The sequence below is a fragment of the Ranitomeya variabilis genome, chromosome 2 (assembly GCF_051348905.1).
Source record: "Ranitomeya variabilis isolate aRanVar5 chromosome 2, aRanVar5.hap1, whole genome shotgun sequence".
Classification (NCBI taxonomy): Eukaryota; Metazoa; Chordata; class Amphibia; order Anura; family Dendrobatidae; genus Ranitomeya; species Ranitomeya variabilis.
In genome coordinates, this window is record NC_135233.1 from 927,874,554 (window position 1) to 927,887,575 (window position 13,022).

A 13,022-nucleotide genomic window follows, 5' to 3' on the forward strand; every position below is an offset into this window, starting at 1 on the left:
CTCCCGCATGCCCCGGCCCGGCTCCCGCTCTGACTGACGGCTCCCGCATGCCCCGGCCCGGCTCCCGCTCTGACTGGCGGCTCCCGCATGCCCCGGCCCGGCTCCCGCTCTGACTGGCGGCTCCCGCATGCCCCGGCCCGGCTCCCGCTCTGACTGGCGGCTCCTGCATGCCCCGGCCCGGCTCCCGCTCTGACTGGCGGCTCCCGCATGCCCCGGCCCGGCTCCCGCTCTGACTGGCGGCTCCCGCATGCCCCGGCCCGGCTCCCGCTCTGACTGGCGGCTCCGGGATGATTACTTTCGAAAAGAGCATTTACTATTCGCCGCTTCAGGAGTTTGAATGTGGCGCGCATGCGCGGTGCTGCCGCTCTCCACACTGACGTTACAGACAGCCCGGCTCCCGCAGTGTACGCGGCGCTGTCACCCGGACCCGGGACAAGTTCTGCGGCTCTGAGGTAAGAGCTCCCCGGCTGTGCTGCCCCGGCACAGAGCACTCTGTGTACTCACCAGGGCGGCTGTACGCCGGGCACACTGCTAACTACGGGAAACTTCTGGCCGTCACCGCCAGACTCACATCGTCATATGATCTCACGGTGACACCTGTTGTGGAACTACAACCCCCAGCATGGAGCACAGATCTACCCAACACTAACACTCTGAGCACAGTAATGGAGTTTCCTTCCAACAGTCCTATATAATAACGCTGCAAAACCGGGACCCGCTGTGTCGTGTGTACTGTGTCCATACACCTGACTGAGCCCCCTGTATAGTGTGTGTGGGGAGTGCGGTATGGCCCCCTCTACTGAGGGATCGGCACAGAGGAGCCCCCATTACTGCAGGAGGAGCCCCCATTACTGCAGGAGGAGCCCCCACAGCACGGGCTGGAGACACCGGGAGATGATCACTACAGATACCAGCATGGATGGCAGGAATATACACCCCTGTCTGCAGCTACAATAATCATATGCATTCCTATAGCGCCAACATATTCCGCAGCGCGGTACTAGAAATAGCAGGCGAGAAATATGTACAGATAAGAGAATGTGTGTGTGACATGTATAATATAGACCTAGAGATTGTGTGTGTTATATATATATATATATATATATATATATATATATATATATATATATATGTGTGTGATAAGGCTGCGTTCTCACAATGAGTGTTTGTAAGCTGCATATTCCAAAAAATGCAAATAACCTATTTTACTTACTATGTAGAGAAATGCTGCAGAAAACCGGCAACATCAAATACTCACTGTGAGAACATAGCCGAAGAGAGAGGGAAATATACAGAGATAAGAGATACAGCTATACAAGGAACCTAGATTACCCTTATGGATAGCTGTAAATAGCGAGAGACAAATATGTAAAGATTAAGTATAATAAATGTAATATGGAAGTAATTATACAGCAATATAGCATGTGTTTGTATATATGTGTGTGTATATGTGTGTGTGTGTGTGTATATATATATATATATATATATACATATATATAATACACATATCACTCAAACGATAAGTGTGTGCGTGTATATTTATATATTATTCTGATGATAGCAAAGTAGAACTATTAAATGTGTGTGTATGTATATTATACACATATATTACTTAAACTTAAAGTGTGTGTGTATGTATGTGTGTATATATATATATATAATACCAAGGTAGAAGAACCATTAAGTGTGTGTGTGTATACATACATACACGAACATATACATAAACACATTTGATGGTTCTACTTTGCTACCACTCTCTCTCTATCTATATTGTGTACGCACACTTAGCTCGATTATAATAGGCATCTTACTATATGTATTTTACACTCACTGTTTATATATATTATGAGACATAATTATAGTATCATAGAAATTTATTAGTGTGTGTGTGTGTATATATATATATAGTATATATATATATATATATAGATATACTATAGATTTACATTTAGTTGTAGTTTAGTCTATTTTGTCAGATTTTTTTTTTTTTTAAACATAACTTTTGGTTCTTCACATCCTTTTCCTTTCCCCCCCATTTTACTGACAGATATAATTTTGTCTTGAATATTGTCCTAAATCTCCTGTACTGAAGAGTATTTTTTTTTTATTTTTGAATGAAACGCAAATTCCTTTATTACATTGCTGCTTTTTGTATAACGCTCCAACATGTACAGTAGGTAAAAAAAAAAAAAATGGAGTAAAATGAAGAAGGGTCTAAATATTTCTTTACCAAATAAAATGTATATATATTTATTTAAAAATGCATCAGGATTAGAAAAACAGCTCAAAAATATTAGGGAAAAAAGCTAGAGAACATATTATGCTTGGCAAAAATATTTGACAATGAAATAAAGCATTGTCTATATCACATATCTTTTTACAAATTTCCATAAATATCTACTTTATTCTCAGAAATGATTTTGTATTTAGTCTTGATTAAATTTGACTTGAAATCTGTTACCCAAAGCAATTCTGAAATCAATTCTGTAAGTGACTTATTACTGAAAAGGAAAGATAATGTTTTATACAAGGTTGTTTGTTTTGGTGATCATTGCCCAGTATATCATTTCCAATGGTTTTATTTTTATCCTATTACTAAATGTTTTTAGTTTGTAAACTAATGTTCTGATGAAATATGTATATGTGTGTGTATATATATATATATATATATATATATATATATATATATATATATATATATACACACAATCATACATACATTATAAACTTCACGACTGTATTATGTATTACAAAAGGCTCTTTAATTAATGATGATACAGCATTGAGTGAGACAATGCTTTATCTGGCACAGTTCTAGTTCCGAGCCCTTTTTTCTTCTTTTTTTTTTTTAAACACTTGTGTACCAGGAGATGTGTTAATGATGAAAATTAATAAATACACATTACACAAGTCTGTAAAAGCGTTATTCACAGCTTAGTGTTTTCTTCACATTCATTCGATCTACAGTATATTTTTACCTTTATGCTTCACTGCAGCATTTTAGCATTTTTTTTTTGCATTTTATCTATGAAACTAAGGAGCAATTGGGACTGTGTTATGGAGGGGCTTCATGTCTAGTTTACATGGTAGAAAAAAAAGAACAACAATAAATTTAATTTTATTCACAGAATACTGTACTCCATTATTTGTAAAATAAAGTAGATGCAGCAATAAAACAAATGTACTAGAAATATATATTCGTGTATTGCTCCATTTTATTTTTTTATTTTTTTTAACGGGCATGTCTAGCTGGTGGGCACAATTCTCATCACAGAATATTTGTCATTTCCACACTAGGGTGCAGCCACCCTCCACACCCTGATCCAGGAGCAGCAGTTGCAGAGTAGTGCTGCATTCAGTAGGCAGGATGGGTGTGCGCCGTGCCCTCTGGTGAGAGGAAGGGTAAGTCCCAGTGCATGGAGTGGGCAGTATCTTCATCCCAGATACATTGTTTCTGCTGACTCATTGTCTGGATTCAGGACCAGTTAGGGATAGACCCAGTTTGTCACCCCCTCCCCGCAGGACCAAGTCTTTTCCCGCCCAGCGATTCTTTTCTTTAATTTGGAAACATCACACAAATGACAATGTAAAATGCCAGTCCATCTCAATAAACATTTAATGACGTATTGATCAGCTCATGGGGAGGAAGGCGGAATATTGGGAGGAAAAGGAGGAGGGGAAATTAAGGAGTAGCTTGTTCCATCTAGCCTGCCTGCTTTCAATTGCTAGGTGCTTAAATCATGCCTGAGACAAATGCAATTAAAAGGACACGGAGCTGGCCATCCTTTATAAGAAAGCCATTTTGGCCCTTACTGCCTCCCTCCCCACCTTAACATGAACATTCAAGCGGCCAATTGTGCATATTAATCCCTGTGGACGAGCATGGAGTGAGCAGCTGCCAGTCACCGGAGGTGGCCATTACACTGAAGGGAAACAATAGAATTGGACAGGAAAAATCCAACTGGTCGATAAATGTTCTCCCTGTAGAGCAGACGTCTGAGTGTGTCTGGAACACCATGTACAGTAGATCTAATGGGTATAGGGGGAGATACACCCTGCAGAACAGGGGGCTCTGCAGAGACAAAAAGTAATACAAGTCTTAGAATAATGCTGTTTTTTTGTCTCGGCCTTTCTGCTTGCACATGATGGTGTCTCTCCCATAGGGACTATATGGTAAATGCGCCGACCAGCTAATGTGACTTTGTGACTTCACTGTGGTCAATGTATCACTGTAGGGGGCTGTGATTGCTTCGCCCGCTCCCTTGGCACCCAGCCATGCTAAAGAATAAGCAGATGCAGCTATGGACCTAAAAACCAACGACTGGAGAACAGTAAAGAATTCTATCATATCAAAAATGTCCATTATTATTATTATTGGATGTGCTCAACTTTTTTTTTTTTTTTTTTTCAACAGAAACCTTCTGTATAGATTTGTTTTATTCAATCTCTTGTTCCTTGGAAGCGGTCAGCTCCTGCTTTACAGACGCAACCCATGCAAGGATTTCTTACTTGCTTGCTTGTTTGGCAATCCTTCCATGTGTTGAGGCTGTCCAACAGCCACGAATCATACAGCCACGGGGACTGGCTACTATCCCAGCACACCCACAATGCTGGGATAGCACCCGAGCATGCCCAGGTAACACCCAAGAAGCTGGGATAACACCCGACCATGCCCATGTAACACCCAAGATGCTGGGATAACACCCGAGCATGCCCAGATAACACCTGAGCATGCCCATGTAACACCCAAGATGCTGGGATAACACCCGAGCATGCCCAGATAACACCTGAGCATACCTGGCATAACGTGTAGCACGATCGCTCATCACTAGTCCTAACCATAAAGATTTATCGATGATATGACAAGCAATCTTATTTGCCTGGAAGCAGACATACATGACAATATAATATCCCTGACGCTACCAGCTTCCTCTGAATATTCATCATGTAGTAGGAATATTCTGTGTTTGTATTGCCTTACATGTCATTTTTTCTGATTATAATAACTGAACACAAGGATGAAGCAACTACAAAACAAGACAGTTTTCACTGCCAGAAATCGATCTTCTTCTTAGTATTATGTACAAACAAAACAGATTATGGATAATGATGTGGCATCTGTCAGGTAGTTATATGGTCTCTGCCATTTCTACAAGCTTAGTGCTCCTTCAGGCAAGCATATGATTGGAGCGTGCGCCGACCCCAAGTGTACCAGTAACAACTGGCCAAATTTCCATATGGACCAATGGTTCTACATGTAAGGAATTGCAGCATGCACGACCCAGGTCCGGTTTATGAACCAGAATCATGGATGTAAGGTAAAGCCACTCCTTCATACAGAGGTAGCCATGTCTGTAGCTTGTGGACACCACCTTTGTGTAATATCGCTGTCTAAACACCGCCTTATGCTTTTTTTCATAGCAATTATATTAAATATGAAAATTTTAAGCTACTTTATTTCTTGAAAATGACGATCTAGTGCTGAAAATGTGCTGCAATCCATCTGTAGTAACAGTGTTAGGCTGGTTTCACACTAGGGTTCAGCAGGGCTGCGGTTGGCAGCCTCCTTCTTCCTGCGTGAAGCCCCGCCCACTGCTGCGCCTCTTCAGCTCCGCCTACGTCTGCATGCGTCCTGCGTACCCCATCTATAACATTGGGTACGCAGGCCATGCGGATGTATGCAGATGCCTCTGCATGCGTCGTTTAGACGCTGCGCCGACCCTAACAAAATGCAACATGTTGCATTTGACGCCGCTCAGCGCAGCATCAAAACAACGCATGCGGAGGCATCCGCATACATCTGCATGGCCTGCGTACCCAATGTTATAGATGGGGTACGCAGGACGCATGCAAACGTAGGCGGAGCTGAAGGAAGAGGTGGGGCAGTGGGTGGGACTTAACGGAAGAAGGAGGCTGCCATCCGCAGCCCTGCTGAACCCTAGTGTGAAACCAGCCTTACTTGTATAGGCTCAGGGTCGGACTGGCCTTGCGGGGTACCAGGGATTTCCCCGATGGGCCCTTGCCTGTGGGAAGGAGAGGAGGAGAAGAACAAGAAGGGGGGCGGGGGGGAAGTATGCGGGTTTTTAGGGGCACGGGACCTTTGAAAGCACAGGCCGCGTATGTGCAGGGGTGTGCGCATGCAGCATTCATTACCTAAACCACTGCGCGCACGTTCCAATGAATACTGAAGAGTGTGCGCCCGGCGTATGACGTCCTTGTCATGATTGTATAAATCTTTGTTTAATGCAGGAGTAATTATTATTTTTCAGATCTGCATGGGGTTACTTATAAGTTCCTTTGTAATTTATATAATTTTTGTTTATATAATGTATGTTGTAGGCTTTTTCTTTTGTATTGCTCTCTGTTCTCGCAATAATCTGAAAATTAAAGCACCATTACAGCGCTGCAGTAAAAAAAAATTGCTGGAGGGGTGCTTTAAATTATGCAGGTGGTATGGATACTTAACATGTTTAGACATTTTATTTTTATGTATAGTAATATGTATTCATTAATATGTATTTTTAAATAGCATTTTTTCAGGGTTTTTTTTTCTGGGGTGATGAGAGGATTATTTTTTTTACTACCATTTTTAATTGGCTTATATTTTAGCTGTATTATTATTTGTATTATTTCATAAAACGGGCGCTTACATTTTTACAACACATCTGTTCTAATTTTGGACAAATTCAATTAAATGAAACCCAATTTCAAAGTAAATACTTTTAATAATCCACAAATTAGAGCCTATACAAAAAAGTGGGAAATAACCTAAAAGATGTGAAGAAAAAAAATAAAGCCCCAAAGGACATGACATAAATGCAAAAAATGCCCTTATTAAAGACGATATAGCTGTACAATAAAAAAACAAACAAAAAAAAACATGAAATATAAAAACAAATAAGGGGCAAACATGCAAAAAAAAAAAAGGTGTCACTGATCCAGAGGGTAAAATGATTAAATAGATAATAATCACTTATCACTTATAATTAATATAATCCAAACAAATGATGTAGGTAATAATGATAATTATGCATATGAAATATAGAACAGTATAGGAATAAATAATAAACTACTGAAGATTATATAATAAAATATATAGTGACAAAATGCTGCAAATGTGGTAATTGGTGAAAGTGAGACCATCTGGAGAACGGCTAAAGTAGAATGTAATGATATCCAGGATAATCGATTCATACTAGCCTAGTTACATGGTATGTCCTGCTGCCGCTCCCCACCAGGCATTTCGATACCTTGTGTCATCATTCATTGAAATGTATGGTTGTAGTCTGCGAATTCAACTAAACTCTGATATGGATCCCAAAATAAAGTAAAGCTATGTGAAAACAGACATTGGCCATATATGTGCGTGCGCTGTCTGGTAAAATAATGAGTATGAGATAAAGGATGTGTGAATGAGCCCTTATTGACAGTTTCGCTAGTTCTTCTTTAAACTGTCACATGATTTATTTTTTGTTTTTCTTTTACACTTGTTATATGTTTGTATTGAGACCCTATTGATGTGCAGATCTGCCCTCTGCAGTATTGGGTCACTTACACTGTCCTTGGGAAGTGATAAATGGCTCCTCGTGGGCATGCTCACAGGAGGAAGTCCAGTGAAACACAATTTATGCTTACCACATTGTTATTAAGAAATACTGTGTAAATTACAGCTGATGAACTGATTCATAGATCAAACCAAGATCATGCTCTGCTCCCAGCTGAGATGTCTACCACAAGGATGGTATTTCTCCTTGTTTGGGATGTCCTGTTGTAGACCCTGAGCAGCTCCTGGAGGGTTCGAGTGTGCGCAAGCACATCTTACAAGTTATGAATAAACATATTGTATAGATTTTTTTTTTTACTTCAATATATGTGAAAGCAAAAGAAAGTAAAAATTTGTGCTACAGTATACAGTTTGATGACGCCCAAATACTTTTCATCCAGCCCAGCCCCCTTCCAAGTGTAGGTCTGTGGCTTCCAGCTAGAGAGTCCCAACATATCCTAAAGATCTGTGGCTGAAAGTTTCACAACAGCTGGAATGTCACAAGTTAGAGGCCTCTGTTGTAAACGTTTATCCCATGGAGAATCAGTATTTTCCAGAAGCTTTTAGAAGCTAACTTCTCTGACATTTTGGTGGTGGAAACATTTCCGAATTCTGCCTTTGGATTGTGTGAACACATGTATTTTTCGGTCAGATCTCATACTTCCTCTCTTTTATTAGCCTATGTTTTCTTTTCTTTTTTAGGAAATGGATCATTTAGAAGAAGAAATGACTTGTTCGGTCTGCTTGAGCCTATATGATGATCCTCGAATTCTGCAGTGTTCACATTCTTTTTGTAGAAAGTGCCTTGAAAACTTAATGAGGTCTGTAGATAGCTACTTATGGAGGTTTGCAATGGGGAGGCTGAAATGTCCAGCCTGCAGAGGCATTACAGACATTGCCAACGGAGTTCATTCACTGCCAGTCAACTTTGCATTAAAGGCCATTGTAGAAAAATACCAAAGTAACAAACAATCCAAAACCTGCACTGAGCATAGTAGACATCAGCTGAACATGTACTGTGTGAAGGACAGAAAACTGATATGTGGCCAGTGTCTCACGGTAGGCCCCCATAAGAATCACCCAGTAGATGACCCAGATGTTGCGTACAAGAAGGAGCAGCAGACGGCAACCAATTTACTAGCTGCGCTCAGTGATAAGAACTTCACTGGCGTGTCCTCTGTAATCCAGAAATTAGAGGAGCAAATGACCAACTGTAAAAATATTGTTCTGGAAGACAAAAAGGAAGTGCTTATGTTTTTTGACAATTTAATTGAAGTTCTGGAGCAGAAGAAACAAGAGTTGTTAACTGCCCTCAATGATCTTAACCAGGAAGTGGCTGATGTTTTTGCTCCAAAAATAGAGAAGATGAGACAAATACAAGATGAAGAATTGGATTTGGTGTCTATAAGTAGTTCCGCTCAGATGGAAGACGCTCCACTGGTATACCTGGAGACTATTTATGACATACAGCAAAGAATGATGGCCTTGAAGAAGCAGCAGCTACATCCCATTCGTACTGTTGAGATCTACCCCAGGGTTGGCCAAATATTAAATGATGTCTGGGTGAAAACTAACACCGGGGATGTTTCCCTGCTGCCCATACCAAAGTTTGGCATCCATTTTCAGAAGGAAGACCCCAGAGCAATTCCAAACAGCCCTCTGTGCACATGGATATTCATTGCTTTTTTCTTTTTTGTTAGTCTTATATTATTCATGTGCCTTTGCTCAGAAATATCATCAGATTTCACTACTCGTTACTGGTCATGCCTTTCTAAAATCATGGGACCTGCTCTGAATTTTGGAGAGAGTCCTGTAAATACTGTAAAGACAGCTTCTCAGACGTTTTCTACTTTGTATCTTGACTTTATTGGCTATCTGCATTCTTTACTTCAACGTTATTAGTGTTTACTATCTTGTTTGTATCGCCGCCAACTTTCTTTGTCAGTACCCTTATAGCATACAGATAGGTGCAATCAGGATCTTCATAGCATCGATCCCAGATACTGCAGCTAAGTTTCATTGGCTGCACAATTATAGCCATCATTTTTGTTCCACTACATAAAAAAAAAAAAAAAAAAATCGTCATGTTCTATTGGATGCTGTATATTGTACCGCACCGTAAACCCCTCCAGAAGCACTGCTTCTAGCTCTAGGAGGAATAAAGTGCAATATATACCCGTATAGTACAAACTGTTGACATGGTTGTACCCAAGGCCTGAACCCCTTCCTGACATATGACGTACAGCTATGTCATGCTGGCCCCTTGACTTTGATGCAGGCTCACTAGCTGAGCCCGCATCTTTCCTGACATGATGACTGTGTTGCTCATCCATTATATGACTCTAACAGTTGTGCGTAGATTGGAGCTCCGACCGCTGCTGTTAACCTGTTAAATGCCACTGTCATTCTCTGGGCGAGTGACGCAATTGCGAGATGCCAATGGGTTGCAACGACGGCCAGGGTTCTGCTGAAGACCCTCGTGCCTGTCATGACTTATCTTGTCAAAGCCAGCCTGTAGCTTGAGTTCATAGGAGACCGAGATTTTTGCTACACATAGCAGTGCTGTGTATAACACAAGCTATCGGATGATCTCAGATATTGTAAAGGAGCTAATAAATACAGCGAAAGTTAAGAAAAACGTTTGAATTTTTTCATACTTTTAAAAAGTTCAAACCATCCCCGTTTTCCCTCCATTAGAAAAAAAAAAAAAATCCACATATTTGGTGCGGTACGTTCATAAAAGGCCAATCTATTAAAATACAAAGCATAATTAACTCAATCTGTAAACTGCATATTGAGGGAAAAAAAATCGAAGAGCCATAAAATTACATTTTTTCATCTGTCACAACACTGCACTGAAGTGCAATAAGAGGCAGCCAAAACATTGTATCTACCCCAAAATGGTACCAGTAAAAATGTCAGCCTGGGGCACATAAGCTAAGTTCTCACATATCCCTGTATCCCGAAAATTAAAAATGATATGGGTTTCAGAATTTATTTATTTATTTATTTTACAAATTTCCAATTTTCTTTTTCACCACTCGCATTAAAAAAACCGAAACCTATGCCTGTTGGTATCTGCGTAAATCATACTGGAATGGATAATAATTTTTCAAGGTCAGTACTACTGTATAGTGCAGCTGGTAAATGACCTCGAAAAACAATTGTGGAATTGCAATTTTTTTTTTCAATTTTGCTGCACTTGGAATTTTGTTACCACTTTCCAGTGCTTCATATGATAAGATAACTATTTATTCAAAAATACAATTTATCCTGAAAAAAACAAGTCCTCATACAACTCTGTGGATGAAAAGTAAACATTTTATGACTCTTGAAAGAAGGGGAGGAAAACAACAAAAATTGGCCGCAAGGGGATAAAGAGAATCTGTCAAACATTTGCTGCCCCATCTGAGAGCAGAATCAGAGACCCTGATTTCAGCAATATATCAATTACTGAGCTGCCGTTTTGATAACCTCTCCTGCAGGTCTAGCAGTTCTCTGAATGCTGAGCTCTGTATAACCCCTCCCTCACCGATTGGCAGCTTTCTGTATACACTGCATTGATAAAAAGCTGCCAATCCGTGATGAGGGCGGGGTTATACACACCTCATGAATATGGAGGACTACATGGCAGCAGCTTTACTAGTCCTGTAGTGATAATCTGCTGATTTAAAAAGTTATATTTTTCAATTACAACTACAGAAAGCAGCGCAGTAAGTGACATATTGCTGGAATCAGGATCTTGTTCTCTACATTATGCAGTTTTCAGATTATGTAGCAAAAGCCTGGTGCATTCTCTTTAACCCCTTAATGATCAGAAGTATTTTTGTTTTTGCATTTTCATTTGTTGCTCCCCATTTTCCCAGAACCATAATTTTTTTTTATTTTTTGGTCAATATGGCCATATGAGGGCTTGTGTTTTTTACGGGACGAGTTGTACTTTTGAACGACAACATTGGTTTTACCATGTCTTGTACTCGAAAGCGGGGAAAAAAATTCCAAGTGCGATGAAATTGCAAAAAAAGTGCAATCCCACAGTTTTTTTTTTTTTTACCATGTTCACTAAATGCTGAAGCTGACGTACCATTATGATTGTACAGGTTATTACGAGTTCAGATACCAAACATGTCTAGGTTCTTTTTTTATTTACCGTATATACTCGAGTGTAAGCCGACCAGAGTATAAGCCGAGACCCCGAATTTTGCCACAAAAAAACTAGGAAAACTTAATGACTCGAGTATAAGCCTAGGGTGGAAAATGCAGCAGCTACTGGTAAATGTCAAAAATAAAAATAGATACCAATAAAAGTTAAATTAATTGAGACATCAGTAGGTTACGTGTTTTTGAATATCCATATTGAATCAGGAGCCCCATATAATGCTTCATACAGTTTGATGGGCCCCATAAGATGCTCCATATTAAAATATGCCCCATACAATCCTGCATAAATGTTAATTATGGCCTCATAAGATGCTCCATACAGACATTTGCCCCATATAATGCTCCACAAATGCTGATTATGGCCCCATAAGATGTTCCATAGAGATATTTGCCCCACATAATGCTGCACATGGCCCCATAGAGATATTTGCCCCATATAATGTTGTACATGGCCCCATATAACGCTGTACATGGCCCTATACAGATATTTCCCCCACATAATGCTGCACATGGCCCCATAAGATGCTCCATACAGACATTTGCCCCATATGCTGTTGCTGCGATTAAAACAAAAATAAAAAAATGACATGCTCGCCTCTCAGACCCCCGGCACTTGCTACAGTTATATGAAAAAGTTTGGGCACCCCTATTAATCTTAAGCTTAAGGTTTTATAAAAATTTGCTTTTTTGCAATAGCCATTTCAGTTTCATATATCTAATAACTGTTGGACACAGTAATGTTTCTGCCTTGAAATGAGGTTTATTGTACTAACAGAAAATGTGCAATCTGCATTCAAACAAAATTTGACAGGTGCATAAGTATGGGCACCTCACCAGAAAAATGACATTAATATTTAGTAGATCCTCCTTTTGCAAAAATAACAGCCTCTAGTCGCTTCCTGTAGCTTTTAATGAGCTCCTGGATCCTGGATGAAGGTATTTTTGACCATTCCTCTTTACAAAACAATTCCAGTTCAGTTAAGTTTGATGGTCGCCTAGCATGGACAGCCCTCTTCAAATGATCCCACAGATGTTCAATGATATTCAGGTCTGGGGACTGGGATGGCCATTCCAGAACAGTGTAATTGTTCCTGTGCATGAATGCCTGAGTAGATTTGGAGCAGTGTTTTGGATCATTGTCTTGCTGAAAGATCCATCCCCTGCGTAACTTCAACTTTGTCACTGATTCATGAACATTATTGTCAGGAATCTGCTGATACTGAGAGGAACCCATGCGTCCCTCAACTTTAACAAGATTCCCCGTGCCGGCATTGGCCACACAGCCCCAAAGCATGTTGGAACCTCCACCAAATTTTAC

The 13,022-nt window shown here is 40.2% G+C and overlaps 1 protein-coding gene across 1 annotated transcript; it reads left to right on the forward strand.

Annotated features, from left to right (window-relative positions):
- The first annotated feature begins 324 nt into the window (after window positions 1-324).
- On the forward strand, window positions 325-12,269 carry TRIM59 (tripartite motif containing 59). The gene is made up of 2 exons (XM_077290647.1): window positions 325-452; window positions 8,246-12,269. The coding sequence occupies exon 2, from the start codon at window positions 8,249-8,251 to the stop codon at window positions 9,443-9,445; it is 1,197 nt and encodes a 398-aa protein (XP_077146762.1). The 5' UTR covers window positions 325-452; window positions 8,246-8,248; the 3' UTR covers window positions 9,446-12,269.
- The last annotated feature ends 753 nt before the right edge of the window (window positions 12,270-13,022 follow it).

Coding starts and splice junctions, on each gene's coding strand:
- TRIM59 (XM_077290647.1), top strand. CDS start 8,249: ATGGATCATTTAGAAGAAGAAATGACTTGTTCGGTCTGCTTGAGCCTA.